The sequence below is a fragment of the Cnephaeus nilssonii genome (assembly GCF_951640355.1).
Source record: "Cnephaeus nilssonii genome assembly, chromosome: 1".
In the NCBI taxonomy this organism is placed as follows: Eukaryota; Metazoa; Chordata; class Mammalia; order Chiroptera; family Vespertilionidae; genus Cnephaeus; species Cnephaeus nilssonii.
Window position 1 is genome coordinate 30,251,903 of NC_137072.1, and position 27,365 is coordinate 30,279,267.

General features: G+C 37.6%; 1 protein-coding gene across 6 annotated transcripts in view; it reads left to right on the forward strand.

Annotated features, from left to right (window-relative positions):
* Window positions 1-27,365, forward strand: part of TASOR2 (transcription activation suppressor family member 2) — a 93,828-nt gene that overhangs the window by 51,439 nt on the left and 15,024 nt on the right. For 5 of the 6 annotated variants that reach the window (XM_079778782.1, XM_079778780.1, XM_079778783.1 and 2 more), the window contains 5 exons: window positions 1,729-2,445; window positions 6,130-6,372; window positions 11,316-12,192; window positions 13,772-14,201; window positions 16,566-20,309. In XM_079778782.1, coding sequence (XP_079634908.1) covers window positions 1,729-2,445; window positions 6,130-6,372; window positions 11,316-12,192; window positions 13,772-14,201; window positions 16,566-20,309 — 6,011 coding nt within the window. Of the gene's footprint in view, window positions 1-1,728; window positions 2,446-2,809; window positions 2,891-6,129; window positions 6,373-11,315; window positions 12,193-13,771; window positions 14,202-16,565; window positions 20,310-27,365 lie in introns of all 6 variants that reach the window. The other variant, XM_079778785.1, reaches the window with a different exon arrangement.

Consider the following 27,365-nt stretch of genomic DNA (forward strand, 5'->3'; position numbering starts at 1 on the left):
CTGCCTCCTCCTTCTGTCAGAGCTCTGACTTCATTTTATTATGAAATAAATAGGAAACATTAGTGCCTATACCATTCAGTGTTGAACAGCACAGGATTTGTTTAAATAAATTTTGCAGTGTTTTGTTGTAGTGTACACCTCCTCCTCTAGTTCATTAAGGTATTTTCTATGAATGGTCATTTTCTATCAGGGTCCCAGCTATGGTTATCTGTTTTAAATGATAGATACTTTGCTTAGCAGATTTAAAATGTTCTTTTTCATAGATTTTATAATAGTCTATTACAGATCATTCTGGGTTCTGTCCAAATTCTTGAAATAATTTAATTTTCTGGGAAAATACTACTTTAGTGTGAACTGTTAGCAGTACATAAAAACCTTTTTTCTTCACTTATTACTTTTTAGGTAATAAACTGCAAAGAAAGGAATTTTTTAAAAATATATTTTATTAATTTTTTACAGAGAGGAAGGGAGAAGGATAGAGAGTTAGAAACATTGATGAGAGAGAAACATCAATCAGCTGCCTCCTGCACACCTTCCACTGGGGATGTGCCCGCAACCAAGGTACATGCCCTTGACCGGAATCGAACCTGGGACCTTCAGGTTCATGCTCTATCAGGACCACAGGCTGATGCTCTATCCACTGAGCCAATCGGGTTAGGGCAAGAAAGGAATTTTTAATGTCTACGCACATTTTTTGTTTGTTTTTATTTATCTTTTTATTCTTTTTCCTACCTCCTTTAGCTAAGGAGAGAAGGTGAAACACAGACTAGTTGGTTTAATTACTTAATTTTTAAAAAAAATTTTGCTTGATAGACAAGGTGATGGAATTTCGGGTTTACTTAAGGATTTTACTTTTTTCATTTCACTTGGTTAGCATTGTAACTTAAATGAATTTGAACAACCCGGACTGGGTAGCTCAGTTGGTTAGAACGTCATCCCAATATACCAAGGTTCTGGGTTCGATCCCCACTCAGGGCACATAAAGAATTAACCAATGAATGCATAAATAAATGAAACAACAACTCAGTGTTTCTTTCTCTCTAAAAATCAATACATTTTTAAAAATTTGAAGTAAATTATATAAGGTAGAGATAAAATAAGACATTTAAAAGCAGAAAATGTTCGTCCTAATCAGTTTGACTCAGTGGATAGAGCGTCGGCCTGCGGACTGCAAGGTCCCAGGTTCGATCCTGGTCAAGGGCATTTACCTTGGTTGTGGGCACATCCCCAGTAGGAGGTGTGCAGGAAGCAGCTTACCAATGATTCTCTCTCATCATTGATATTTCTATCTCTCTCTCCCTCTCTAAAATAAATAAAAATATATTTTTTTAAAAATAAGCAGAAAATGTTCATTGAAAAGTAGAAAAGCAAACCTGCCAACTCAATGCCACTGCTGTTGCTTTGATGGAACATTGAGCTCATGCTGGTTCCTCATCAGATAAAATGGAGCTAGAGGCAGATCAGCCTTCCTCATTCTAACCTGGTGATTGCATTTGAGTGATTCTTTTCTAGTTCTTATTCCCACTCCCCTCTCTCATGTGATTATATATGGAGATATATGTATTCATTAAATGTACCCATAGTCTTCTAATTTCCATTTAGATTTCTGTTTGGAGCACTGTGTAATATTTAACCATCCCATAATTTTGTAAGCATTTTTTCCTGCATGTTTTTGTAAAATAAAGACTAAAAATTTTAGGTTTTTAATGTATGTACATGTATTTTTAGGGCTGAAAGACTTGAAAGTTGAAGATGACATCTCATTGAAGGTGATACCTATTTTACCTGCCCTTAATTGTGCACTGCTAGAAGCAAAGAAATCATGTACTGAAGAAGGAATCTGTCTAAATACATTAGTAAAGCATAATTTCCAAGAATTGTACAAGATGGAGAGAAATTCATTGACAACTTCTTCTCAGGATGGAGTAAAAGAGACTGCATTCTTTGGCAAAATGTCCAATGGTTTTGACTTGGTTTTTCCAGCTGAAAAGTGCCCTGTACAGTCTTTAACTCAGTTAAAGTCTTATTTTTCAGATCCTAATGGGTACATTTTGGAAGTATCTACAGTGTTAGATTTATTGGCAGAGCGTCCACAGTCTCCTTGTGTTTCAGATGGAATTTGTGATGCTGGATTTTCTTTAGTTATGACTCCAGATCCTGAATTTCTTGACTCAGAGGCAGAAGTAAGAAGAGAAACTGAAACAAAAAAGAATGCTGAAGAAATGTTTAAAGCTAGAAAGAGAAATATAGTTCCATTAAATCCAGCATCAAATCTGAGAGTTCAGCCAAAGAGGAAGGCCAGCATGCCACCTGTGGTGCAGAGTAAAAGAGTGAACTTGTGCTGTCCCTTCCCCAAAAGAACTCCTGCTAGAGCAAATAGGAGTTCAGCCCCTCCAACAACTCTCAAGTTAGTTAAAGGACAGTTTCCTCAGAAAAGAAAAAGAGGTAAGCACAATTTATAGAGATTAATGAGTTAGTAATAACTGTTGTATTCTAACACTGTTCCTGTCCTATCACTGTGGACTGCAGCTGTGCAGTATCAGAAGTTTGTTAGAAATGCCAACATTTCTCTCTAGGTGATTTGTCTGCATGCTTAACCCTTTGCACTCGCTTTTTTCTCGATTCCTTTATTCTACTCGGGATTTAATTTTTTAAATACCCCAGATTTTACAAAGCGCGGCAGTAGAATAAAAAACTGGAGTTTCTTTTCATACAAACTTATTTATTTGGATTTTTTTATATTTCAAATTATTGATACATTCAAAGAGTATAAAAAGAGCTGCTACCGATGCTAACTGTGTCGAGTCACACTCGACATCCGAATGCAAAAGGTTAAGTTTGAGAAGCATTGAGGTAGACAATAGATTAAAAACAAGAAATAGGAAAAACTGTAAGATATCTCCTCAAAAGCCCACCCACCAAAAGCTGCATTTCACTCTAAAACTGCTCAAGCTGTCAGTTATTTATGTACCATTCTAGAAAGATCGTTATCCAGTGTCTTAGCTATCCTCGGACAAATAAAAGTAGATGAAGAGGATCTTCTAAAATCATGCCCTCACCCTGTGGGTAGTTCAGTTGTTAAGAGTGTCATCAGTAGGTCAAGATTTGCGGTTCAGTACTTGGTCAGGGCACATATAAGGATCAACCAATGAATGTATCAATAAGTGGAACAATAAATCAATGATCCATCTCTCTCTTTCTCTCTCTCTCTCTCTCTCTCTCTCTCTCTCTCTCTCTCTCTCTCTCTCTCTCTCCAATAAATTTAAAAAATTTAAATCAGGCATACCAATACCAGCAAAAAGTAATAACCAGTAGCTTATACATATATAAATAGGGGGGGGGGGGGGGGGGCGAATACCTAGAACCTTCAAAACTAAACCAGTCTGGGTAGAATTTCTAATCCTTTATGTGTGTCAGAGTTTAAAAACAGTCACCTGGTTCCTGCCATAGATCTGTTGAAACAATGTCCAGTGGCCTGTATTGAAACAGTTCCATAAGTGGCTTTGTTGCCCCCCCCCCCCCCTGAAAATTGAGTAATAATCAGAGTAGAGAGCCATTTAGTCTGTAGTTAAATGCACTTGAGTGAACATAGCACAACAAACAACAAGACTTTGCCTTAGAGCCATCTCAGATTAGAGGTAGTGTATTTTGTTGAAAAGTAGGGAACTATATGCTGTATGACCCCTTGGAGAAGGGGTCAGCGAAGTGTAACCAAAGGACTCCTGAAGCAGTTGTCTCTGGCTACATCACACGCTGTTTGCAGAGAGGTGTGGTTGTGAATGAGAACATAATGACCTTCAAAGCTGAAAATAAGTACTGTCTGGCCCTTCACACAAAAAAGGTATGCTAACCTATCTTTAGTATTTTGATTCTAGAAATTTTGGAGGTTAGAGAAGAAACATCAGGGACATTCAGAGCCCCAGGATTCTAGATGATTAAGATTTTACCCTGTGGTTCAACAAATAGTTACTTTTGGCCTGTTACAGTTTGAGAAAATGGTGTATATGTGTGTATTTAGGAGAATGCTGAAAAGTGTGACAATAGAAAGCAGTGAATCAGTCTATACAACTACTTACAAATAAATTCCAGGCCAACCATGTTGAGTTTCTGCTCTGTATGAACCAGTTTACTTTAAAATATTAAATAAACAGTATATGTTTTATGTTTCTCAGATGTTTTAAATTTCATCCACTATAAGAAAAGTGTTTTATTTTGGAGTCAGTACACACAAATTCACACATGACTGGAACAAAAATTTCAAAAGACATTGACCCTATGTGTAATACAGTCTGATATTTTCTCTTCCACTCTGTTTCATTTAAGAAACAATTCTGGTTGCAACCCATTAACTTTATTTTATAATCCATCAATGGATTATTGCATGCAGTTTGAGAAACATGGCATGGAGTGACACTAATAAGCAGAAAAATTCCTGCAGGACACCTTGTTCATGTTTCAGTTTTTCCTCTCAGGATTGTGAGAGATCTTCCCTTTCTGTTTGTGCAATTGTTTAAAACTTTCCCCTTTGTCTTGGTCATCTCACCTTATTTTCTTTCTCTTCTTAATTTAGACTTAACTGTTTTCCTACTTGATATATTCTTAATGTATTTATATTCCTTTATGCTAAAAAATGTATAATGGAATGATAGGTCTTATTCCTTAAAAAAAAAAAAATGCTGCTTTATTAAGTGTAATAGTTTACTAGGGAGGGAAATAATTGGACCCAAGGACATGTACAATATTAAGAGATTCTAAAGCTTTCCTAAAACCCCCAAGAAATAAATTGGTCTGTTCTTTACATTTCATCAGCAGTCACCCCAATTTCTTAAACTGTTTAGTATCATGTTTTCTGTTCTCAATTAGAAATATTGTTTTCTAAAATTACATTTCTATAATGTAATTTTAAAATTTTGCCAATATTTATGTGTGATTATTTTATATAATGCCTTTGGGGTTAAATTTTTTGCTGGGAAACAACTGAAATTATATAAAGCAAATGGGTAAAACATACTAATAAGTGCTCAAAGGGAGCACTTACTATATTTTTTTAATTCTTAAAAAATTGAAACACTTTCTTTTGTGTTATATTATCAGGTAGTTGCTAGTTTTGTTTTCCTCTTGTGCTTCTAACTCTAGCTATTTCCTTCCTTCCATGTGAGAAGCAAAGCTGAGCATTTTATAAAAGAGATGAGCAGTTAAAATAGATTTGTAGGAAATTAAATCAGGTGAACACTTTGTCCAGTGTGCTTTTTTCTGTCTTGTCTTTAAAAAATTATTTTTAGGGGTAGTATTAAGACTTAGATATTTATGAGTAGTAAAGTGAAATATATAAGATGGCACTTTATGAATATACAATCTCTTTTATGTTTTAACCATATCACCTCTTAGGGGCTGTGTTGCTTTTGTGTACAATTAATTATCTATCTCCCAGTGCTATGAACTAGTATATCCAGGCTTACCTTACAAAAGATCATGGAGATTTTTAGAAAAAATTGAAGTCATACCTTGTTTTTATAAAGTTATTACTCTAATATTTTTCTTCCCCACCTAATAGGGATATAGACCAACACTTAGCAAGTTTATATTTTTATATTTATACTAGAGGCCATTTCGTGCACCAGGGCAGGGGCGGGAGGAGAGTTGTCCCTCAGCCCAGCCTGCACCCTCTCCAATCTGGGACATCCCTCTCACAATCCAGGACTGCTGGCTCCCAACCGCTCGCCTGCCTGCCTGATTGCCCCTAACCACTTCTGCCTGCCAGCCTAATCACCCCCTAACTGCTCCCCTGCCGGCCCGATTGCCCCCAAGTGCCCTCTCCTTCTGGCCTGATCAGCCACAACTACCCTCCCCTGCCGACCATCTTGTGGCGACCATCTTTGACCACATGGGGCAGCCAGCCATCTTGTGCAAGGGCATTAGGGTCAATTTACATATTACCTCTTTATTATATAGGATGAGAACTTTTAACTCTTGCTTTATTAAAATATATATTTTAATGAAATACCCAAAGTTTTATTTCTCATTACTACAGTTACACCCTAAAATAGAAACACAAATAAAAGGAAAAGCTAATGCTGATAAATATTTGAGCCCCTGTCCCCTTAAAAAATGGTGTCTTTTTTATATAAGGTGCTGAAGTGCTGACTGCACAGTTTGTACAGACAACCAAATTGGATAGGAAATCCCAAGAAGCTCTTATTTCTAAAGATGTTCCAGTTTCAACGACTGCTAAAAGGGCAAGGAAACGAGAGAAATCTCCAGTCAAAACTGTTCCGAGGGCTAAACCACCTGTGAAGAAATCTCCACAGAAACAGAGGGTAAATATAGTAAAAGGCAATCAGAATCCCAGAATCAGAAAGCAGCCACAACCTGGTAAGAAATACTCTTCCTGTAAATTTAACTTCACATACTGAGTAATCAAGGTTGCAAGATAGTGTGTTGAAATAATATAAGAACAGTTAAAAAAAAAATCTATCGACAATTCTTCCTATATTCTTTAATTCAAACACTAATAGGACCAAGTAACTTGGTTTCCTATTGTATATTAGGAAATTGCAAAGGATTCAAGTATCACAAATTAAACCTACTTTCTAGTTTGCATAAATCCTGAAAATAAACTGTCTACAAAAGTTATAACTTGCCTTTTTTTATGACTAAATGCACAAGCAAGTAGATCTAGCACTATTTTTCTGGACTATAATTGGTTATAAAAAGTAAATTGTAACTTCATTTGTCCCAGGGGAGTTGTAAAAAGAGTGTTCAAAACAGTAATCCAGAATTCTGTATTTGGTTTTAAAAGGCATTAAATTTATTTTAAAAGAAGTTTTACTTTCCTAATTTTGCTAAGTGGATACTGAGGCTTAGTTATATGTACAGAGAGCTGACTGCTTTAGTTCTGTGTTTTGAACTGCTAGGCATACCCTGTTTACTTGGAAGTTCCATTTTCTCTGCAGACTTTACCTCTGAAACTGAACACACACCAGCTCTTCTCCCAGGTCCACGTCCCTTCTTAACTTTCCTCATTCTGTGTATAGTGCAGTTCTTCCAGTCTGCAAATCTATAAGTTTTACTTTATCTCCAGTATTGAGTCTTATTGTTTCTTTTTTCATTTGTTTTAACAAAGACTTCATTTTCTCATACCTTCATATTTCTATCGATTTTCTGTCTAATTTTCCTGATCTCCTTTCTCAGTGTTTTTTTTAGTTTTAAAAAAAATCTTATTTGGTGGGATTTTAAAGAAAGAAACTACAGTTTTGTTGGGGTGATGGTATTATGGGTTGACTTTAGTTTTTCTTTTCTAAGTTTTTTTCAAATATTGTTGGATAACTGAATATTTTTTTAAAGCTCACCATATTGTAAACCCCGCTTTTTTTTTTTTTTTTTTTTTTTTTTTTTTTAAATTTCAGAGCGGGAGGAGAGAGAGATAGAACATCAATGATGAGAATCGTTGATTGGCTGCCTCCTGCATGCCACCCTACTGGAGATCGAGCCCACAACCAGAGCATGTGCCCTTGGTTGGAATGGAAACCGGGACTCTTCAGTCCACAGGCCAACACTCTGTCCACTGAGCCAAACTGGCTAGGGCCCCACAGTATTTGCAATTTTGGCATTCATACCAAAAACTGTGCTTGTCTCTCAAGACAGTTAATGTGTTCTTACTTGCCCCTCGGGTCCATATTTATCTCCTGCTCTTTCCTAACATGTCCCTTTCCTGCCAGTGCCTCCCCACAGACATCATACCTCTTCTCTTCTCTTTTCACTCTTGTGCCCTTCCCCTCCACCAGTCCAGGTTTCCTCCTGCTCTGATCTTCTGATCTCTCACCAGTTTCTCTCATTTCCTTTTGGGTTTTTGAGAACATTATGAAATTAAATTTATCCTGCTTTTCAATCATTAGATATGGCTTGATCTTGTCTTTACAATTAGTGTATAAATGAGAATAGATACCTATATAATACCCATGTTCTTAGCCATGTCATTTGAATTTTGGCTCTTAGGTAGTTGTAGACTAATTGATTAATGGGAAGAAGGTATACATTTGAGTATTGACAGAAAATGAAAAGTTTTGAAAATGTGTATTCAAAAATAGGCTGATTTGTATTGCAAATGTCTGTATATATTGTGCAGCCACATTCCAAGTTAAGATTTTAACCCTTTGCACTTGCTTGCTTTTTTTCTCAAACTGCTACCAATGCTAACTGTGTCAAGTCACACTCGACATCTGAGTACAAAAGGTTAAGATTACCACCTCTTAAATAATCTCTTAATTTTCATTTATTTCTTAACTAGCAGCCCATTGCAGGAATATTCCTGCAAGAATAGGGCTTCCTACAGCCTGAGCGAAGCTCCCACCCGTCTCTGCTGCCTCGCTCCCTCCCGTCTCCTCTGCCTTGCTCCCACCCATCTCCGCTGCCTCGCTCCCACCTGTCTCCGCTGCCTCGCTCCCTCCCATCTCCGCTGCCTCGCTCCCTCCCGTCTCCTCTGCCTTGCTCCCACCCATCTCCGCTGCCTCACTCCCACCTGTCTCCGCTGCCTCGCTCCCTCCCATCTCCGCTGCCTCACTCCCACCCTTCTCCGCTGCCTCGCTCACTACCTTCTCCCCCGCCCCACCTGCTTCCCTCTTTTCTCCGCCGCCCCGCTTGCTTACTTCTCTGCAGCTTTGCTCCCTTCTGCAGTGCTTGGCTTCTTTCTCCACTGTCTTCAGTCTTCGCTCTGCGCCTGGATATGCAAGTTAACCGCCATCTTGGTTGGGTTAATTTGCATATCGCTCTTGATTGGCTGGTGGGCGTGGCTTGTGGGTGTAGCGGAGTGATGGCTAGTTTGCATATTACTCTTATTAGATAGGATAGTCTAAACTAATCTGTTTCGTTTTTTATACTTGAAATATGAGTTTAAGAAGGCTCAATCATTTTGTTACTGAAACTAATGGTTTTCTGTTCTTTCTAAAGTTTTCAATATATATAGTCTTTGGTAACAGAACTCTATATTTTTTATGTAATTGCTTTGACATTCTCTTACTTGTATTTCTTAAGATAGATTATTAGACCGTATTTCCAATGATTGAGAAACTAGCAACTCAGTAATTAAATGACTTATGCTTATTTATTAACACAAACCCATTTGAACTCAATACAATATATACTTTGTGTTCACCTTATTCATAGGTGATAAGAGCCATACTATTAACAGATAAAATGAAATTATTTATTAATAATAATTAATTGATTTATTAATGAAATTAATTTATTAATCAATAAATACATTAGATCATAAAGTGAATTTCATGTTTCCAAAACACCTGTGGGGCTAATGAGATGATTATAGGCTTTGAGTCACTTAAAAACTGGACAGTGGTTTATTAATCTTACCCTCCCCACCATTTTCACACATTTTTCTTCTATTTGATGAATTGATAGGCCAGAGTTTCATTTTTTTATCCTGTTTTTATTGATTGTTATTACTTTTATTATACAATATTATCCATGTAGGATATTCTTGGAATTGTACATCCTATGAACTGATATAACTCCATCCAGTCTTTCATTACAGCAGTGAATTTTCAAGTTGTGCAAAGACATAAGTAATTTATATTCCAACACAACCATCACTTCTGGGTTAATAATTTTACAGTTTCCTATTATACAGCTGCATGTACTTACAGAGTTTTGGCACAAAGCCAGTAAAATATGAAAGTATCCTCATTGTAATGGTTACTGTGCCGCTGGGGATGGGTGTCAGCGATGGGTATCCTCCTAAGTTCTACAATCTGGGAGTCAGTCAAGGTGTCTCCCTCCTGGCTGCCTTGACCAGATTCATTATCACTAACACTGAGACCAGCACCAGTTTTTTAATGCAAATACCTAGTCATCAAACTCCTGGTTCTCCTCATCATCTGGCTATGTCCTCCAGAGGAAGGGAATGTGGCACCATTTTTGCAGACTTGGCTTTAAGTCAGGACTGGCCTGGCTGGCTTGTTGGAAAGATACTCTCTCAATCAGGTGGCACCTCCTCCATAGCACTGATTAGATTCTGGGTGGACTTGCTGATTTCCCCTCCACCAGGAGGCATTCCACTCCCAGGTCTGAAGAAAGCTGTGCTGGGTCCTTGGTGCCCATTCATTTCCACTGTGCAGCTGGCCTTCATGGAGCAACAAGTCTGGTTGTGAAGAATGAAATAGACCACAAAAACGTCAAGTCCACAGTCCCGAGCCCTCTGACCTCCAGCGCTGGGCAGGGGCATTGGGAGAACCAGAGACATACAGGGAGGAACTGAATTGTCGGGCATTGGGGCAGAAACTCCGGGGCTCCTTTCTCCCAGATGGAGTGCTTGCAGGAGTCCTTGTTCCTGTGCTGGGACCTCCCCCGTCCCAGAGCTGACTGGCAGCCATATCTGAGTTTCCATCAGCATGGCTCACACTCAAGTTTTCTTTTTAATTGTATCAGGGAGGTTAATAATTCATTCCAGACCTGCTACTATTAATTATAAAGGGGGCACAGTTAGCTTTTCTGTCTCTCTACCAACTTGCTACAGGGAATTGTTGCTTAGTGTTACGATCTTTGTCCTTCATGATAACCGAATTTAAGAAAGCCAAATTTATGTCCTGACAATACAAGTAAACCACTTAAGAATGTCAGTTTTCTGATTAAAGACAAGTGATGAGTAGGTAGATTTGATTATCTGCAGAGAGGAGAATTATCAGTAGATAAGGAGATTTGCTACTTTGCAGATAGAAAGGAAATGTTTCAGTGCAGAAATTAAAGTTTTAGAAGGCAATGAAATCAATTAGCTATTCTGAATACTCATGACTTTAAACTTTTTTATTCAGATCAGTGCATATTATAATTAAATATCAACATGGTTAAAATCATCTCTATTTTGAACTTAGGTGGTTTCTCTAATCACTTATTAAAGGAAATAATTTAAGAAAGTATGTTATCATACTATAATATACAATTCAAACTTTGAAGTTCTTATGTTTGCACTAGATTGTAAGCTCTCTGAGAGCAGAACTCTTGTTTTCTGCTGTTCGTATATTCCTTTAGCTGAGCAGGATGCCTTGTGTGTGGTTCAGTGCATGCATTTTTGAAGGGTGATTTCTTGTTAACATGCACATTCCTTAGCACTTCTTTCTTCCTCCGGTAATTACATTATAATAGATATGAGAGTAGAAAGAGACCTCAGTCTGGTGGTAAAATTTTAATATAAAGTTTATGCAGCATATCAAGGTTTTTCTTGAATATATTGACTTAACCAATAATATGGCAAGGAATTAATTATATGAAATCAAATGCTATGGTTTTTTTCTTTTATATTGAAGCCAAAGGAGAAACTGCTTCACAGCTTCAATCAAAACTTTCATTATGTGGGCAAGAAGATGTTATTGGCATAAATACAGCTCAACCAGAAAACATCACAGTGGCTCAGAAAGCTCCAGCTGAGAATTCCATTGCCAACTGTGACTCCCAGGCCCTAAATCTGTTAGCTGATCTCGCATTAAGCGCTGCTACCTCTACCACACCACCATCTGAGCCCAGAAACCTTCCTTGCTCTTCTGAATTGCCACAAAGCAATGTTTTGCTTTCTAAAGAACATTCTCTGAGCAATACATCTGACCATGAATATCATAGAGGAGTTAAAAGTAGAAAAGGTAGAGTGTTACCTAAGCCCTCCTCTGATAAGAATAATCTGACATCAGACTCAACTCTCAGCCAAGAGGAAGAGAGCTTGGTTCCTGACAGTCAGACCCCTATTGAAGCCCAGTCAGCACTTCCTGAGGAAACAATGGAAACTTCAGATGCAAGCCAAAGTTCTTCTGTTGCAGTGGAACATTCCTATGCCCTACTCCTTGCAGAACATTCAAAGAAGGTGCTACAGCAGAGAGGGTTACCAGGCCCTGCCTTCACCAAGAATGGCACAAAAGGCCCTGAAGCAGGAACCCCAGTGGGAAAAGTAATGCCATTTCGGCATCAGCTGAGCACCTCCCCTATTCAAAAGCTTCCTGAGGACCCAGTACTCAAGCGCAGGAGCAGATTGCTGTCTTCCAGCTTGAGAGACTTTCACTGCTCTCGTACTGTGTTCAGCTGTGACGGCTCCTTTAAGGTCACTTTCAAATGTGAAACAAACTATGTATTCAGCTTAGACAGCAAATATACCAACAACCCTCTGGAGAAAACTGTACTAAGAGCATTACATGGGTAAGTAGGAGTGACACTTGATGAAATGGAGGTATTTCCTATTGAAATAAGTATAATGAGCAGAGATACTTGTGCCAAACTGTGGGAAAGGAGAAAGTAGTATTTTATGTAAATCCAGTGATTCAATAATAATATCAAGCAGTTGTGTTTACTGACACCAAAGAATATGAGGCTAGTTCTGCCACCATCAGTGATCACATGGAAAACTTTTGCAAGGTAACTTTAGCCTCAGGAATAGCTTGCCATTTTGAGGTGCTCCTTCATAAGCCTTTGCAGTCTTTGAGTTATAACATTTAAATGAGATCATAGTGTAAAATAGTAAGATAAAGAAGTAATGCTTTACAGACTGAATTCCAGAGGAAACATTCAAAGAATTACTTCTAGCTTGTAAAGCTGACCAGATTGCTATGAGTAAGCAGTTTTTCATGGGGTTGTTATATAAATCTTCCTCAAAAAGGGGTCAAGGCAGTAATACAAGTGGCAAAAAGTGTGGGCTTTGGAATGTGGACTAATATGGTGTTTTATCAGGGCTCTCCCACTTACTAGCTTCTGTGACCCAAAAGTTCCTGTGCTTCAGAACAGTGCTTCTCAATCTTTATTGTGTACACAATTCATGTAGGGATCTCACTGAACTGCAGATTTTGACTCACTCTATTTGGGATGGGACCTAAGAATTTGTCTAACAAATTTCCAGGCAATGCCAACAGAGCATTAAATACTAGGTACATTCTGAGGTTGTTACATGCTGTTGCATGGTGACTGGCTAATGAATAGACTAACAGCAGGAAGCATTAGCTGTATGAAATGATATTGAGCTACCTATTAGTAGAATATTTCATATGTGTCTAAATTGTGCAAAATTTGTTTCCTTGCTCCAGTTATGAGCTCACACTCATAAGAACATACATTTACTGGTATGTTCCCAGGTATTTATGAGGGTTGTTTTCTTACCTTAATCCTATTTAACTGAAGTCTAGCTCGGTAGACCCACTGACTCATCCCAATCCAGCTCTCTGCTATGCTATTGCCTGGCAGTGGCCAGAATTGTTTTGTGTCACCCCTTTTGGTTTCAGGAGGTTTTCCAGAACTATAATCTGAAAATAGTATAGTTCTACTGAATTGCCCACAGATATATTTTAATTTTTAGACTTTCCCAACTATTAGAAGAGAGATGCAAAAGTATAAATGAGTAAGCCAGATTTAGCAAAGGCAGTTGCTAAAAAATCCACATACTAGGTATACTGTGTCCACGAGAGTTTGCATGTTATCAAAGAAAAATCTATTGGGCGATCTGTTTTTATGTTTCTACCACTTCCAGGTTTTGTGATTTGAAAGAAGTCACTTAAAGCTTTGATTTTCAGTTTTCCTCCCTGTCTCAGTAAAACAAGTAGGTTAGGTTTATTGTAATTATTTGTTAAATCAGCTTCATTTTTTATCTTATTTATTGTTTCATGTCTGTGTAATTTTTTAAATAAAAATAAACTCAAAAATTAAGGTTAATAAAGGCCACTTGTTTATGTTAAGATAATAAAGTAACCATTTTCAATGACTTTTGTATGTTCTTTCTTTAAAATTTCAGGCCCTGGAACACTGATTTACCTGATAACGTGGAAGAAGTGAAGCTTTTACTTCATATGTGGGTGGCTTTGTTTTACAGCAATCAAAACAGAGTCATACGATCATCCCGAAAAGTAGTAGAACACAGCAACCCTGCCAAATATGTGTCTATCAATACCACAATAGAATCTTTTCAATTTAGTGAAATTGAGGAGTCCCCCAGTGTGGAAAGGTGTTCTGTAGGCCCTTTGTTGGAGACAGAGGAAACTCCCAGAGGTCATAGTGCTGAAGTGTCCTTCCCTGACACTAACTCCTTGCTTCCTTTTATTAAACCACCACCTGCAAGAGGCTTGGAACTCTGGGTACAGAATGAACAGAAAGAAGTTTTTGTAAGAGAGGATCATCCAGATACTCCAGAAAAGCAGAATTTCATCTATTCTTGTAATAATGAGGTAAGTAAAGTTGAATACTACAAATTCTGGCATTTTTAAAGAAGTTTTCTTCTTTATATATAAAATCACATTCAAAACAAATTCGTTTCTTTTAGGAAAGTATATTCTTTAGCTTTGTAAGTCATTATAATGCCCAAAACTTAGTCTTCATAAGTATCACTCATTAGTTTGCAGGTGGAGCATATCTATCATCCTGATTGAAGAAACAGAAGTAAAAAATAATGGGGTTCAGAGATCTGGGAACCAACCATAATTATGTCGTTTGTTGTATAATTTGGGACAAATTACCTGCTCTCTAAGCTTATTTTTCTTATAAAAAGAGGCGAATAATATTCGTTATGTCTTACCCAGAATAGTGTTTAAGGATCAGATGTGGTAATAGTAAATATTAGAAATCTTTGATAAACATTAAAGTAAATTAAAATTGAATATATTAAAATTATATTTGAAAAAAATACTGGAACAGAAAATAAAATGCCAGACCTCTGATGGGTTGTAGTTAACTATTCATAAATAAAGAAAATACAGGCCAGATCATCAGATTTTAACTGGAGCAAAGAAGTTGTACATCAAGATTCTAAGTAAATGGATTGACAAAAATGCCTGCCTTTTTAAACTTTCAGCCCAGTTTTATTTCAGAATAATTTTGCATGGTTTTGGTTACCTATAATGCCTGTCTTCACATGAGTAGGCAGTGTTTCTATACCTGGGGGTACTTGGGGATTTGCAGGTTCAGGGGTGAGCCTCAGAGGGTCTGTGAATGTCTCCTGATGCTCATCTTCTTCATCATAATGAAGACTGATCTAGTGCTATGGGCCAGATAATGGTCTGAGCCCTTGGCTCACATTAACTCAGTTAATTATCATAAAACCCTATGAGTAAGGACCATTTCTTCCTGTCTTATAGATGAGAAAACTAAGGCATAGAGGAGTACAGAAATTGCCTGAAATCATATAGTTAGCAAATTGTCAAGCCAGGATTCAAATCTAGACAGTCTAGATGTTTCTTTTTTTTTGTTGTTTGGGGTTTTTTTTAGATGTTTCTTAATGTCGAATTCTGTGTGCATATATGTGTGTTTATGTGTGTATATGATTTTTCTCCTGATGGGGTTCATAAATTTCATATGATTCTCAAAGATACATAAAATCCAGTTAAGAATTACTGCCTTAGAATAAGAAAATATTTATAGTTTAGTCAGGCCAATATATATATGTACTACTAATAAAGTATTTTTTGTTGTGGTAATATATAATTTAACTATCATAAGTACTAATTTTAGAAATTATCTTTTGTAAACATAAAATAGAGTATTAAGGAGGTAGTAATGGTATTAAAATTAATGATTTCTAAAAATTTCTATAGCATGTATTAAAATTTTCCATCATATTCCTGGATACTGTGCCTTTACTTTGAAGGTGCACACACAAATACTATACCATTTCCCTAAGACCTCAGGCATGATAAGGTTTGGGACTGTGGTCAAAGATTAATAGCCACAGTGTGTCTGGGTGGGAAAATTCTCAGAATAACTCCTACCATTAAGACTTTCCTATATTTAGTGTCTGGCCAGTAATGTACTCTTAAAACTCTGAGTCTCAGTTCCCACTCTTCCAGTTCCTCTGCTCTGTGTTTTCAGTTAAGACAGAGATGTTTTTAATGAGGTTTGAAACCCAGGTCCTGGCTTTTAACATGATGTCACAAGATATGGCAGGAAGTCTGTGATCATAATGTTCTAAAAGTTAGAGATATATGGTTAATTGTATGATCAGTCCATTTTACAATATTATGGACAAGACTATGTTTCAGCCTTTAAAAAAAACAAAAACAAAACCTGTTTATGAGGTTATCAAAATTATCCAGAAGTAATTCTCCTAATGTTTAACCCAGATCCACATTCACCATCAGTCCCTTTGGTTCAGTTTATTCATGCAAACTGCACTATGTTTTATTGTGCTCTGTTGAATAGGAGTTATTGCAATGAGAAAGAAATTACCTCCAGTTATAAGCAAAGAAGATAGCTGAGGATTAAGAGATTTTCAAGTCTTTCAATTGTCAGTGGGCTAGCCACTTTTCTTCCTAAAAGTCCTTTTTAAAAAATGGGCTGTGCAAAAAATTTTGGAAATCTCATCTGTGTGTTTTATGTTTAAAGAAAACAAATTCCTATTTGTGGGGTATTTTAAGCTTGTCTAAAAAGAGATGGATTTGTTTGATCTTTGCCCTGTCTTATTCTTACAGATTAGAAAAGTCAAAAGAATAAACTCAAATTAATCCTTATCTATTCTGTTCTTCACATATAAATGTTTAAAATAATCTGTTTGACTCTTGAGTTTGTTTGGTGTGTTTTTTTTACTTTTGTCATTTCAGATCATTGAGGGGAAATCCAAACAAGAGTCATCAGATAAAATAGAGACTTCTAATCTTATGCTCTCTAGCACTGGAAGTATCCAAATTAATGGACCTTCTATTCCTGGTGAAGATAAAACCTTTGAGCCACTTGATAGCACAAGAGTGACTTCTTTTGATACAGTCACACAAACGACATTCACCAAGACTTGTGATGGGATCAGCAGTCAGTCAGTGATTTGTCAAAAATCTGTGTATAGCACTCCTGAAAGCAAAGTCGATAATTTCCATGCAACAATGCAAGCAAAAACAAGTGGTTTACAGGCCCTTATCGAGCATAGCAGCCCCCAAAACAAAGAATGTCAGCCTTCACAGGAAAAGAAAGGTGATATGGGGTATGTAATGATTAATCTGGAACCAGTTACTCTCACTTTTGAAAAAAATGCATGTATACCAATACAGGCAGAAATTGCAAATAGAGCTGATAAACCAACAGTCTTTAATATGGAGTTGATTAAACAAGTATCACCTGCTACAAGTCTTAGACTTCCTATATCCACATTTGAAAAGGTACAAACACAAGGTCTTAAGGACATTCTGTCTCTAGCAATGTCAGGAGAAAAAGGCACTAAGTACCTTTGTGCCTCTTCAGTAAGTGGAGAGACACTAGCTAATAATGAAATATGTTCATTACAGAAAGAGATTCCTGTTCCAGGCTCATCATTGCCATCTGATAATTCATTGGAAAAGGAGACATTACCATTAGTTAAAAGTTCTAATTCTTCATTACCCAGAGAAGAAATGAAACTCTCTCAAGAACTTTTTCTGCAACCTAAGAGTCTCTTAAGCATATCTTCGGAGGAGATTTTGGAGCCATCACCGATTGAAGAAACCTCACCATCAGCCTCTGCCATGTTGGAAAAAAATTACTCACTTAGCTGCATTCCATCAAGAAGTAATACATCAAATGGCTCTTTAGAATTAAAGAGTGACAAGAGTGGTCTAAACAGTGAAAATAGGAATTTTGAATCATTTAAGTCCACATTTGCTAAACAAACCAGCCTATCTATAAATGGAGAGGAGGTAAGCCTAGAGTTAGAGGAAGATTCTGACATTGACCTAGCTCTCACAATATCACCACCTACAAGTCCCAGAGAAGAAATGCCAGCTGGTGAAACAGAGCAACATCAGGAGGCCCCATTATCAAATTTAGAACTCCAGGATATAGATGAAGACATAATTAACCCACAAGAGGTGACTTTCATAGAAAACAGAGAAGTGAATTCTGCTAAATATACTTCTGCCCTTGAGCTCACAGAGGAAGTTAATGTTACCTCAGACTTTCCCTTTGGTTCTTTAATTGAAGAAGTGTCACCAGCTTCTAGTCCTGACCCCCAGATACCAGTTGAAGAAACACAACCTTCTCGGGATGTGTCTCTATGTAGTTTAAAACATCCTGATGCACAGAGTGGGAAAAGCGACAAACTCTCCCACATTGAGTCAGTAGATTTGGCCATAACAGAAAAAGGAAATTCTTTTGGTCCTATCCATCCAATGGAACAAAATAACCTAGCTCGGGTACGACAAATACAACTTCCTGCTGAAATGCCTCTACTATTAAATAATCACCCAGGAAGAAAAGATAGGGATGTAACCATTCTGGGTAAAGTAACTAAGGAAATTGTCCCAAGTGAACATGATGAGGGTTTCTCTTTCTCAGAAAAGGTGCCATGCTGCAATACAGAATTAAACCAGCCTGCCTCACCTGGCAGGTACAGAGCTGACTTCAAGACTTCTCTAGAAAAATTGGTAACATCAGGAAATCCATTGCAGCCGATTAGTATAGAAAACAGAAATTCGGGCTTAAATCACCTTGCCTTGGAGACCAGTGAGCCTCCATTTAGTCCTAGAAAGATTTTGGAAAATAAGTCTTTGGTTGATACATTTATTTCTATGAGTAGTCCAAGTGATATAGTGAATGTATCGTTAAATCAGCAGACTAGCCCAAGAAGCAGTGATTTGAAAATAAATGAAGGCAATTGCATGCAAGTTCAGTCCTTGAGCTCTGACTTAGTTGATGGAACTGATAATACACAGGCACATATGCACTCAGAGATCCCCAACCTTTCTTTTTCCTCAAGTGGTGCTACTGTAACCCATTTTAGAAGACCCATAAACATAGAGACAGGGTTTCAAACACAGGAAATATCAGTAGTCAGAATGGCCAGTTTGCTTAAGAATAGTGAAACTGAAGCTGAATTACATGAAAACAACATAGACCTAGGAGGTGTTGACTCTGAATCAAACACCACAGCTCCAGAAGGCAAACAAAAAACCATCCATTTGCTGCAAGATATGTCAACATGCAAAACAAAAGATCCATTGAATAAAGGACTTTTCCCCATGTATCTATATGCTGATTCTCACCAAAACACAGCAGTCACCAGTGAAAATGTCAATAAAGAGCCTTCTGCCTTTTTTGTTCACAAATCTTGTGCTCCTCTTGTTTGTGAAGTCTCTAAAGAGCAGGTGGAAAATAAAAGCTCTGGTCAGGGGCTCAGGACTGAGAAGGACTCTGAAATCCTGGGGGGAGACATGGATATTAGTGTGAATTCTGACTTCCATTATGAACCACTTTCCGGAGACTCTGATCAAGACTCTTTTGGTGATTGTAGAAATCTCAAATTAGACATGGAGAATACCTGCACTTTGAGATGTAGTCACAAGAAAGAAGGTGCTTTGAAAGATGGTTATGACTCTTTCCTGAGCCTAAACAATAGTGATAATGACGATTGGGCCTACTCTAACCATGTTCCAGAGTTGGAGACCAGCATACCTCCCCGGAACTGGTTTGATGGATTAAAGAAAGATGATAAGTGTGTGCCATGTTACATCCAAATCAGAGATCTCCATGGTATCCCCAGGACTTACACTAATTTTACTATAACTAAAGAGGTCAAAGATACCAAGAGAACTTTGCACCGCCTGAGGAGGCAGCCCAATTTCACTGTTAAACATGGCTTGCTAAGCTCCTGGACAAATACTTGGCAGATAGCAGATAACCTTACTCAGAACACTTTAGATCTGGAATATCTGCGTTTCCAACAGAAACTAAAGCAAATTGTAAAGAATGGGGATTCCCAGCTTTCTCCCTCTTCCACCAATGACTTTTTGAAGGAACCACCTCTCCAAATTGCCTCTGAAGCTTTCCCTTTGCCAAAAATATCTGAATCCTCAGTTCTCCATCCTCCATCCCGGAGCAAAAGTACCCTCTTGGTAACAATCATGCACTCAGACTCCAGGCCACAGAGCCAGCACCCAAGACACCACAGGTCCAGCAATTTAGACAGTTCTTCCTTTTGGAAGGAAAGATGTGATCGCAGGAGAAATCTTCTTACAAATTCTGAAAGAAATCAGACTGTTTCTTTCCACCTCAACAAACTGAAATATAACAGTACTTTGAAGGAATCCCGGAATGATATCTCCCTTATTCTCAATGAATATGCGGAATTCAACAAGGTGATGATGAATGGCAATCAAGTCAGTTTCCGAGATAAAGAGTCAAATGTTGGTTCTAGAGAAGCCACATCTCAAGAGATGTATTCATCTTCCCCAAGAAGGTCAGCCTCCTATGAAGACATGATTGCAGACTTGTGTAGCAGTTTGCACGTCAAACTGAAAAGTGTCGTGAAAGAGGCGTGCAAAAGCACCTTTCTGTTTTACCTCGTTGAGACAGAGGACAAGTCATTCTTTGTGAGAACAAAGGTAAGGTGACAGATTTTTTTCTTATAGATTATACTAGTAGCCCATTTGCAGGAAGAATCCTGCAAGCGGCCGCTGCCGAGGCGTGCGCTGCTGCCGTTGCTTCCGCTGCGCCTGCACCCACTGGCCGCTGCCGCCCGGCCCACTCTGCCCCCGCTCCGCCCCGCGCCCCCCCCCCCCCTCCGGGCTTTCCCTCTGGCAGCCACCGTGCTTTCCGCTTTTCCTCCCTCTTCCTTCTAAGTTGTCTTCAGTCTTCACTCCTCCCTACCTCAGCGTATGCAAATTAACCGCCATCTTCGTTGGGTAATTTGCATACTCGTTCTGATTGGCTGGTGGGCGTGGCTTTGGTTGGTGGGCGTAGCAAAGGTGCGGTCAATTTGCATATTACTATTTTATTAGGTAGGATTATTTTGATTGCTGTCTAATTTTAGCTTAAAATAATAAATTTAGCCTGCTTGGCTTCAGAAAGATGATATATGAAGTGAGGTTTGAGTTCACAGCTCAGTTTTTATCTGCATACCAAATGTTATGCTACAAGGATCTTATCTGCCTTTGGTACTATATTTGAAGATATATATGATGTTCCAGAATTAATGGAATGAGTAATTTCCACAAAAAGTTACCAGTATAGACATATTCAAATTCAAATGTAAATAAAAATATGTTCTTAAGGTAAAATTCAGATTTTTAAAAATTACTGTATTAAGCCCTAGCTGGTTTGGCTCAGTGGATAGAGCATCAACCTGTGGACTGAAAGGTCCCAGGTTCAATTCCAGTCAAGGGCATGTGCCCAGATTGTGGGCTCGATCCCCAGTAGGGGGCGTGCAGGAGGCAGCCAATCAGTGATTCTCATCATTGATGTTTCTCTCTCTCCCCCTCCCTTCCTCTCTGAAATCAATAAAAATATAATTTAAAATAAAACTACTTTATTAATATGGATAATTGAGAGGGACCTCTTTTGGTTTTAGATGTGTGTTTTTTGGGGGTTTTTTATTGAATATTAGGATAACTGATGTTCTGGTAAGAACATGATCCTTTATTTTAAATGATGTAACCATGGTAAAATTCTAACTTCACAGGAGCCAGAATCTGTCTCCATTTACCATGAGCTTCCTCATTTTATCCCCTCAGAATTTCTCTTATATTTTTAGAAAATACAGTATTCTGTCTTTTGTTTTAACTTTTAAAGTATAATTTCAAATTCATATGAAGGTTGCAGAAATGTTAACATTTCTGAACCCAGATACCTCACTATTTACATTTCACCCAGATGCCCCACTGTTAACATTTCTGAACCATTTGAAAATATGTTGCAGATACAATGTCCCATTACCTCTTAATACATATGTATTACCTTCATATGAGACTGCTACACTAAGGAAGCAACTTGTGTATATTACCCAACAAAAAGGACAGTTTTGTATGATCACAGCACAACCCTAAAAATCAAGACTGAGCACTAATGTACTGTGCTAGTTCAGTCCACAGAGCCCATCTTAAGTTCAGTATCACATTGTCTTTGCTTGTCATGTCTCTGCTTTTGTCAGATTCCTATTGTACAGTAAAACTTTGATTTTTTTAGGCCTCAATTTAAAGGACCTCAGATTTAATGGACAAAATTTCCATGTCATCTGTGAAAAATAAAACCTTGTTAATTCTAAAATGCTTTTAACCAAAATTTGCTTATAACTAACAGGTTATTTTTTGTTGTTAATTCACTGCTTTTTTTTTTTTAACAAATTTTAGTAAATAGGCCGTATGTTGGAAAAAACACTAGTAATTTCACCAACATAATTATATATCTACAACTAAAGTTACATATTTAAGTTAGAGTCACCATAAACAATGTTGAGAGAATGATTAGCACATGATCACACTGAATCTCTCGAGGTGATTGGTTCTGTTTTCTCAGGTGTGACTTAATGCTGGCTGGTGTTCTGATGTGTGCTAAGCCACGCCCCAGCAATGTAGATTTGTTTACTCATGGTGACTGATGAATACATGCATTTACTAAACCTATTCAGGATAAATTTAAAATTACAGTATAGAAAATTTCTGTGAAATTAAATCTTTCATACATATTTCATTTTAATACACATGTCTAATAAGTAAAAACAAGTAAACTAATTTGTCAATTTTTTAAAATACACATTCGGAAATCCTGCTTTATTATATAACCGATTTTCTGCTGTAACAGACACCACCTTGCCCAAATTAATCCATTATATTAAGGTTTCACTATATTACATTTTTCATTTTGTTAAGATATTTTCTGCTAGTTCCCACCAATGTACAGTTAATACGCATGTTGTAATTATTAGTAAGTGGGAGAATACAATAGGATATGTAACTATCCTATTCTTTGTGAGACTTTCACCCACCAGATTGATTCTTGTCTGAATCAGTTACTGTGATGGTTGCCACATAGTGGTATTCTAATTCCGTCATTCCTTGTACATTCCTTAATAGGCCTTCTGCTGTAGGGTAGATCTTTTTTGTTCCCTTCCATTTGTTATTCTTTTGCTTATATCAGTGTGAACCCATATTCCACATTATTTTACTCAGAATTATCATTTGGTTATTATTATGTTAATGCTCATATTATCCCAGACCCAGCTAGTGGGAGTCCTTTTAAGAGTTGGCTTCTGTGTCCTTTAGACAAGTCCCTATAATTCTTTTTTTTCCCCAATTTTTTTTTATTAAGCTATTATATGTGTACATATCTTACCATTGCCCCCTCCACCCCACTCTCATATATGCCCTCACCCCCCCCCAGGGTTTTGCATCCATTGGTTATGCTTATATGCATGCATACAAGTCCTTTGATTGATCTCTTATCTTCCCCACCTCTCCCTAACCTTCCTGCTTATTTGACAGACTGTTTGATGCTTTACTGCCTCTGTATCTTTTTGTTCAAGTTTATAATGTTCTTTATTATCCATAAATGAGTGAGATCATGTGGTATTTTTCTTTCATTGACTGGCTTATTTCACTTAACATAATTTTCTCCAATTCCATCCAGGTTGCTGCAAATGGTAAGAATTCCTTCTTTTTTATGGCAGCATAATATTCCATTGTGTAGCTTTACCATAGTTTTCTGATCCAGTCATCTGCTGATGGGCACCTAGGCTGTTTCCAGATCTTAGCTATTGTAAATTGTGCTGCTATGAACATAGGGGTGCATATATCCTTTCTTATTGGTGTTCCCAGTTTCTTAGGATATATTCCTAGGAGTGGGATTACTGGGTTAAATGGGAGTTCCATTTTCAGTTTTTTGAGGAAACTCCATACTGTTCCCCACAGTGGCTGCACCAGTCTGCATTCCCACCAGCAGTGCATGAGGGTTCCTTTTTCTCCGCATCCTCGCCAACACTTGTCGTTTGTTGATTTGTTGATGATAGCCATTCTGACAGGTGTGAGATGGTACCGCATTGTTGTTTTGATTTGCATCTCTCGGATAATTAGTGACGTTGAGCATATTTTCATGTGTCTCTTGGCCTTCCTTCTGTCTTCTTTTGAAAAGATTCTATTTAGGTCCGTTGCCCATTTTTTTATTGGATCATTTATCTTCCTTTTATTAAGTTGTATAAGCTGCCTGTAGATGTTGGAGATTAAACCTTTATCAGTGATACCATTTGCAAATATGTTCTCCCATGCAGTGGGCTTTCTTGTTGTTTTGTTGATAGTTTCTTTTGCTGTGCAAAAGCTTTTTATTTTGATGTAGTCCCATTTGTTTATTTTCTCTTTAGCTTCCATTGCCCTAGGGGCAGTATCGGTGAAGAAGTTCTTTTGGCATATGTCTGAGATTTTGCTGCCTGTGGATTTCTCTAATATTTTTATGGTTTCCCGTCTTATGTTTAAGTCCTGTATCCATTTTGAGTTCATTTTTGTGTATGCCGTAAGTTGGTGATCTAGCTTCATTTTTTTGCATGTATCTGTCCAATTTTCCCAACACCATTTATTGAAGAGACTGTCTTTATTCCATTGTATGTTCATACCTCCTTTGTCAAATATTAATTGAGCATAGTGGTTTGGGTCAATATCTGGATTCTCTATTCTGTTCCATTGATCTATATGTCTGTTCTTGTGCCAGTACCAGGCTGTTTTGAGAATAGTGGCTTTGTAATAGAGCTTGAAATCTGGTATTGATATCCCTCCTACTTTATTCTTCTTTCTCATGATTGCTGTGGCTATTCGGGGTCTTTTTTTATTCCAGATGAATTTTTGGAGAGTTCTTTCTAGGTCTGTGAAATAGGCCGTTGGTATTTTAATGGGGAGTGCATTGAACCTATAGATTGCTTTGGGTAGTATGGACATTTTAATGATGTTGATTCTACCAATCCATGAACATGGTATGTTCTTCCATCTGTTTACGTCTTCCTCTATCTCTTTTTTCAGTGTCCTGTAGTTTTCCGTGTATAGGTCTTTTACCTCCTTAGTTAAGTTTATTCCTAGGTATCTTAATTTTTTTGGTGCGATGGTAAATGGGATTGCCTTTTTAGTCTCTCTGTAAGTTCACTATTGGTGTATAGAAAGGCCGTAGATTTCTAGGCGTTAATTTTGTATCCTGCTACATTGCCGAATTCATTTATTAAGTCTATTAGTTTTGTGACGGAGTCTTTCGGATTTTTTATGTACAATATCATGTCGTCTGCAAATAAAGACAGCTTTACTTGTTCTTTTCCAATTTGGATGCCTTTTATTTCTTCTTCTTGTCTAATTGCAATGGCTAATACTTCCAGTACTATGTCAAACAGGAGTGGTGAGAGTGGGCATCCCTGTCTTGTTCCTGTTCTTAGGGGAAATGGTTTTAGTTTTTGTCCATTGAGTATGATGTTTGCTGTGGGTTTATCATATATAGCTTTTATTATGTTGAGGTATGAGTCTTCTATTCCCACCTTGTTGATAGTTTTTATCAAGAAAGGGTGTTGGATTTTGTCAAATGCTTTTTCTGCATCAATTGATATGACTGTGATTTTTATCACTCCATTTGTTTATGTGATGTATCACGTTTATTGATTTGCGGATATTGTACCATCCTTGCATTCCTGGGATAAATCCTACTTGGTCATGGTGTATTATCTTTCTGATGTACTGCTGGAGCCGATTTGCTAGAATTTTGTTGAGGATTTTGGCATCTGTGTTCATGAGAGATATTGGTCTGTAATTCTCTTTCATTGTGTTGTCTTTATCTGGTTTTGGTATTAGGGTGATGCTGGCTTCATAGAAGGAGCTTGGAAGTGTTCCTTCCTCTTGAATTTTTTGGAATAGTCTGAGGATAGGTTTTAGTTCTTCCTTGAATGTTTTGATTGATTTTTGGAAGGTTATATTTTTCTAGGAATATGTCCATTTCCTCCAGGTTGTCCAGTTTGTTGGAATAGAGTTGTTCGTAGTATTTTGTAACAATCCTTTGTATCTCAGCGGGGTCTGTTGTTATTTCACCTCTTTCATTTCTGATTTTGTTTATTTGGGTCCTCTCTCTTTCCTTCTTGGTGAGCCTGGCTAGAGGTCCATGAATCTTGTTTATCCTTTCAAAGAACCAGCTCTTGGTTTTGTTGATCTTTTGTATTGTTTCTTTGGTCTCTATGTCATTTATCTCCGCTCTGATCTTTGTTATTTCCTTCCTTCCGGCTACACTGGGCTTTTCTTGCTGCTCTTTTTCTAGCTCTTTGAGTTGTAGAGTTAGGTAATTTATTGCCATTGTTTCTTGTTTTTTGCAATAGGCTTGTAGAGCTATGAACTTCCCTCTCAGGACTGCTTTCGCTGTGTCCCATAGATTTTGGATTGTTGTGTTTTCATTGTCATTTGTTGCCATGATGTTTTTTATTTCTTCCTTAATCTCTCTGGTGACCGAGTCCTTGTTTAATAGCATGCTGTTTAGTCTCCATGTGTTTGATTTCTTTGGATTGTATTTATTGTAGTTGATTTCCAGTTTTATGTCACTGTCATCTGAGAAGATGCTTGATATAATTTCTATCTTCTTGAATTTGAAGAGACTTTGCCTGTGACCCAGCATATGGTCTATCTTTGAAAATGACGCATGTGCACTTGAGAAGAATGTATATTCTGTGGCTTTGGGGTGCAATGTTCTGAAGATGTCAATTAATTCCATCTGGTCTAGTGAGTCATTTAGGATTGCTGTTTCTTTGCTGATTTTTTGTTTAGAGGATTTGTCCAATGGTGATAGTGGGGTATTAAAGTCTCATACTATGATTTTTTTAAAATATATTTTATTGATTTTTTACAGAGAGGAAGAGAGAGGGATAGAGAGTTAGAAACATCGATGAGAGAGAATCATCGATCAGCTGCCTCTTGCACACCCCCTACTGGGGATGTGCCCGCTACCAAGGTACATGCCCTTGACCAGAATCGAACCCGGGACCTTTCAGTCCACAGGCCGAGGCTCTATCCACTGAGCCAAACCGGTTAGGGCTTTTTTTTTTTTTTTTTAAGTATATTTTATTGATTTTTTACAGAGGGGAAGGGAGAGGGATAGAGAGTTAGAAACATCGATCAGCTGCCTCCTGCACACTCCCTACTGGGGATGTGCCCGCAACCAAGGTACATGCCCTTGACCGGAATCGAACCTGGGACCCTTCAGTCCGAAGTATGACGCTCTATCCACTGAGCCATACCAGTCAGGGCCCTACTATGATTGTGTTGCTATTAATTTCTCCCTTGATATCCTCCAGGAGTTTTTTTTATGTATTTGGGTGCTCCTATATTGGGAGCGTATATGTTTACCAGAATTATTTCTTCTTGTTGGATTTCTCCCTTTAGTATTATGAAGTGGCCTTCCTTATCTCTTGTTATGGCATTTACTTTGAGATCTATTTTGTCAGATATAAGTATTGCTACCCCAGCTTTTTTTTCATTTCCTTTCGCCTGAAAGATATTTTTCCATCCCTTCACTTTCAATCTGTGTGAGTCTCTTGTTCTGAGGTGAGTCTCTTGTAGACAGCATATATATGGGTCATGTTTTTTTATCCATTCAGCCACTCGATGTCTTTTGATTGGAGCATTTAGTCCGTTTACATTTAAAGTTATTACTGAAAGGTA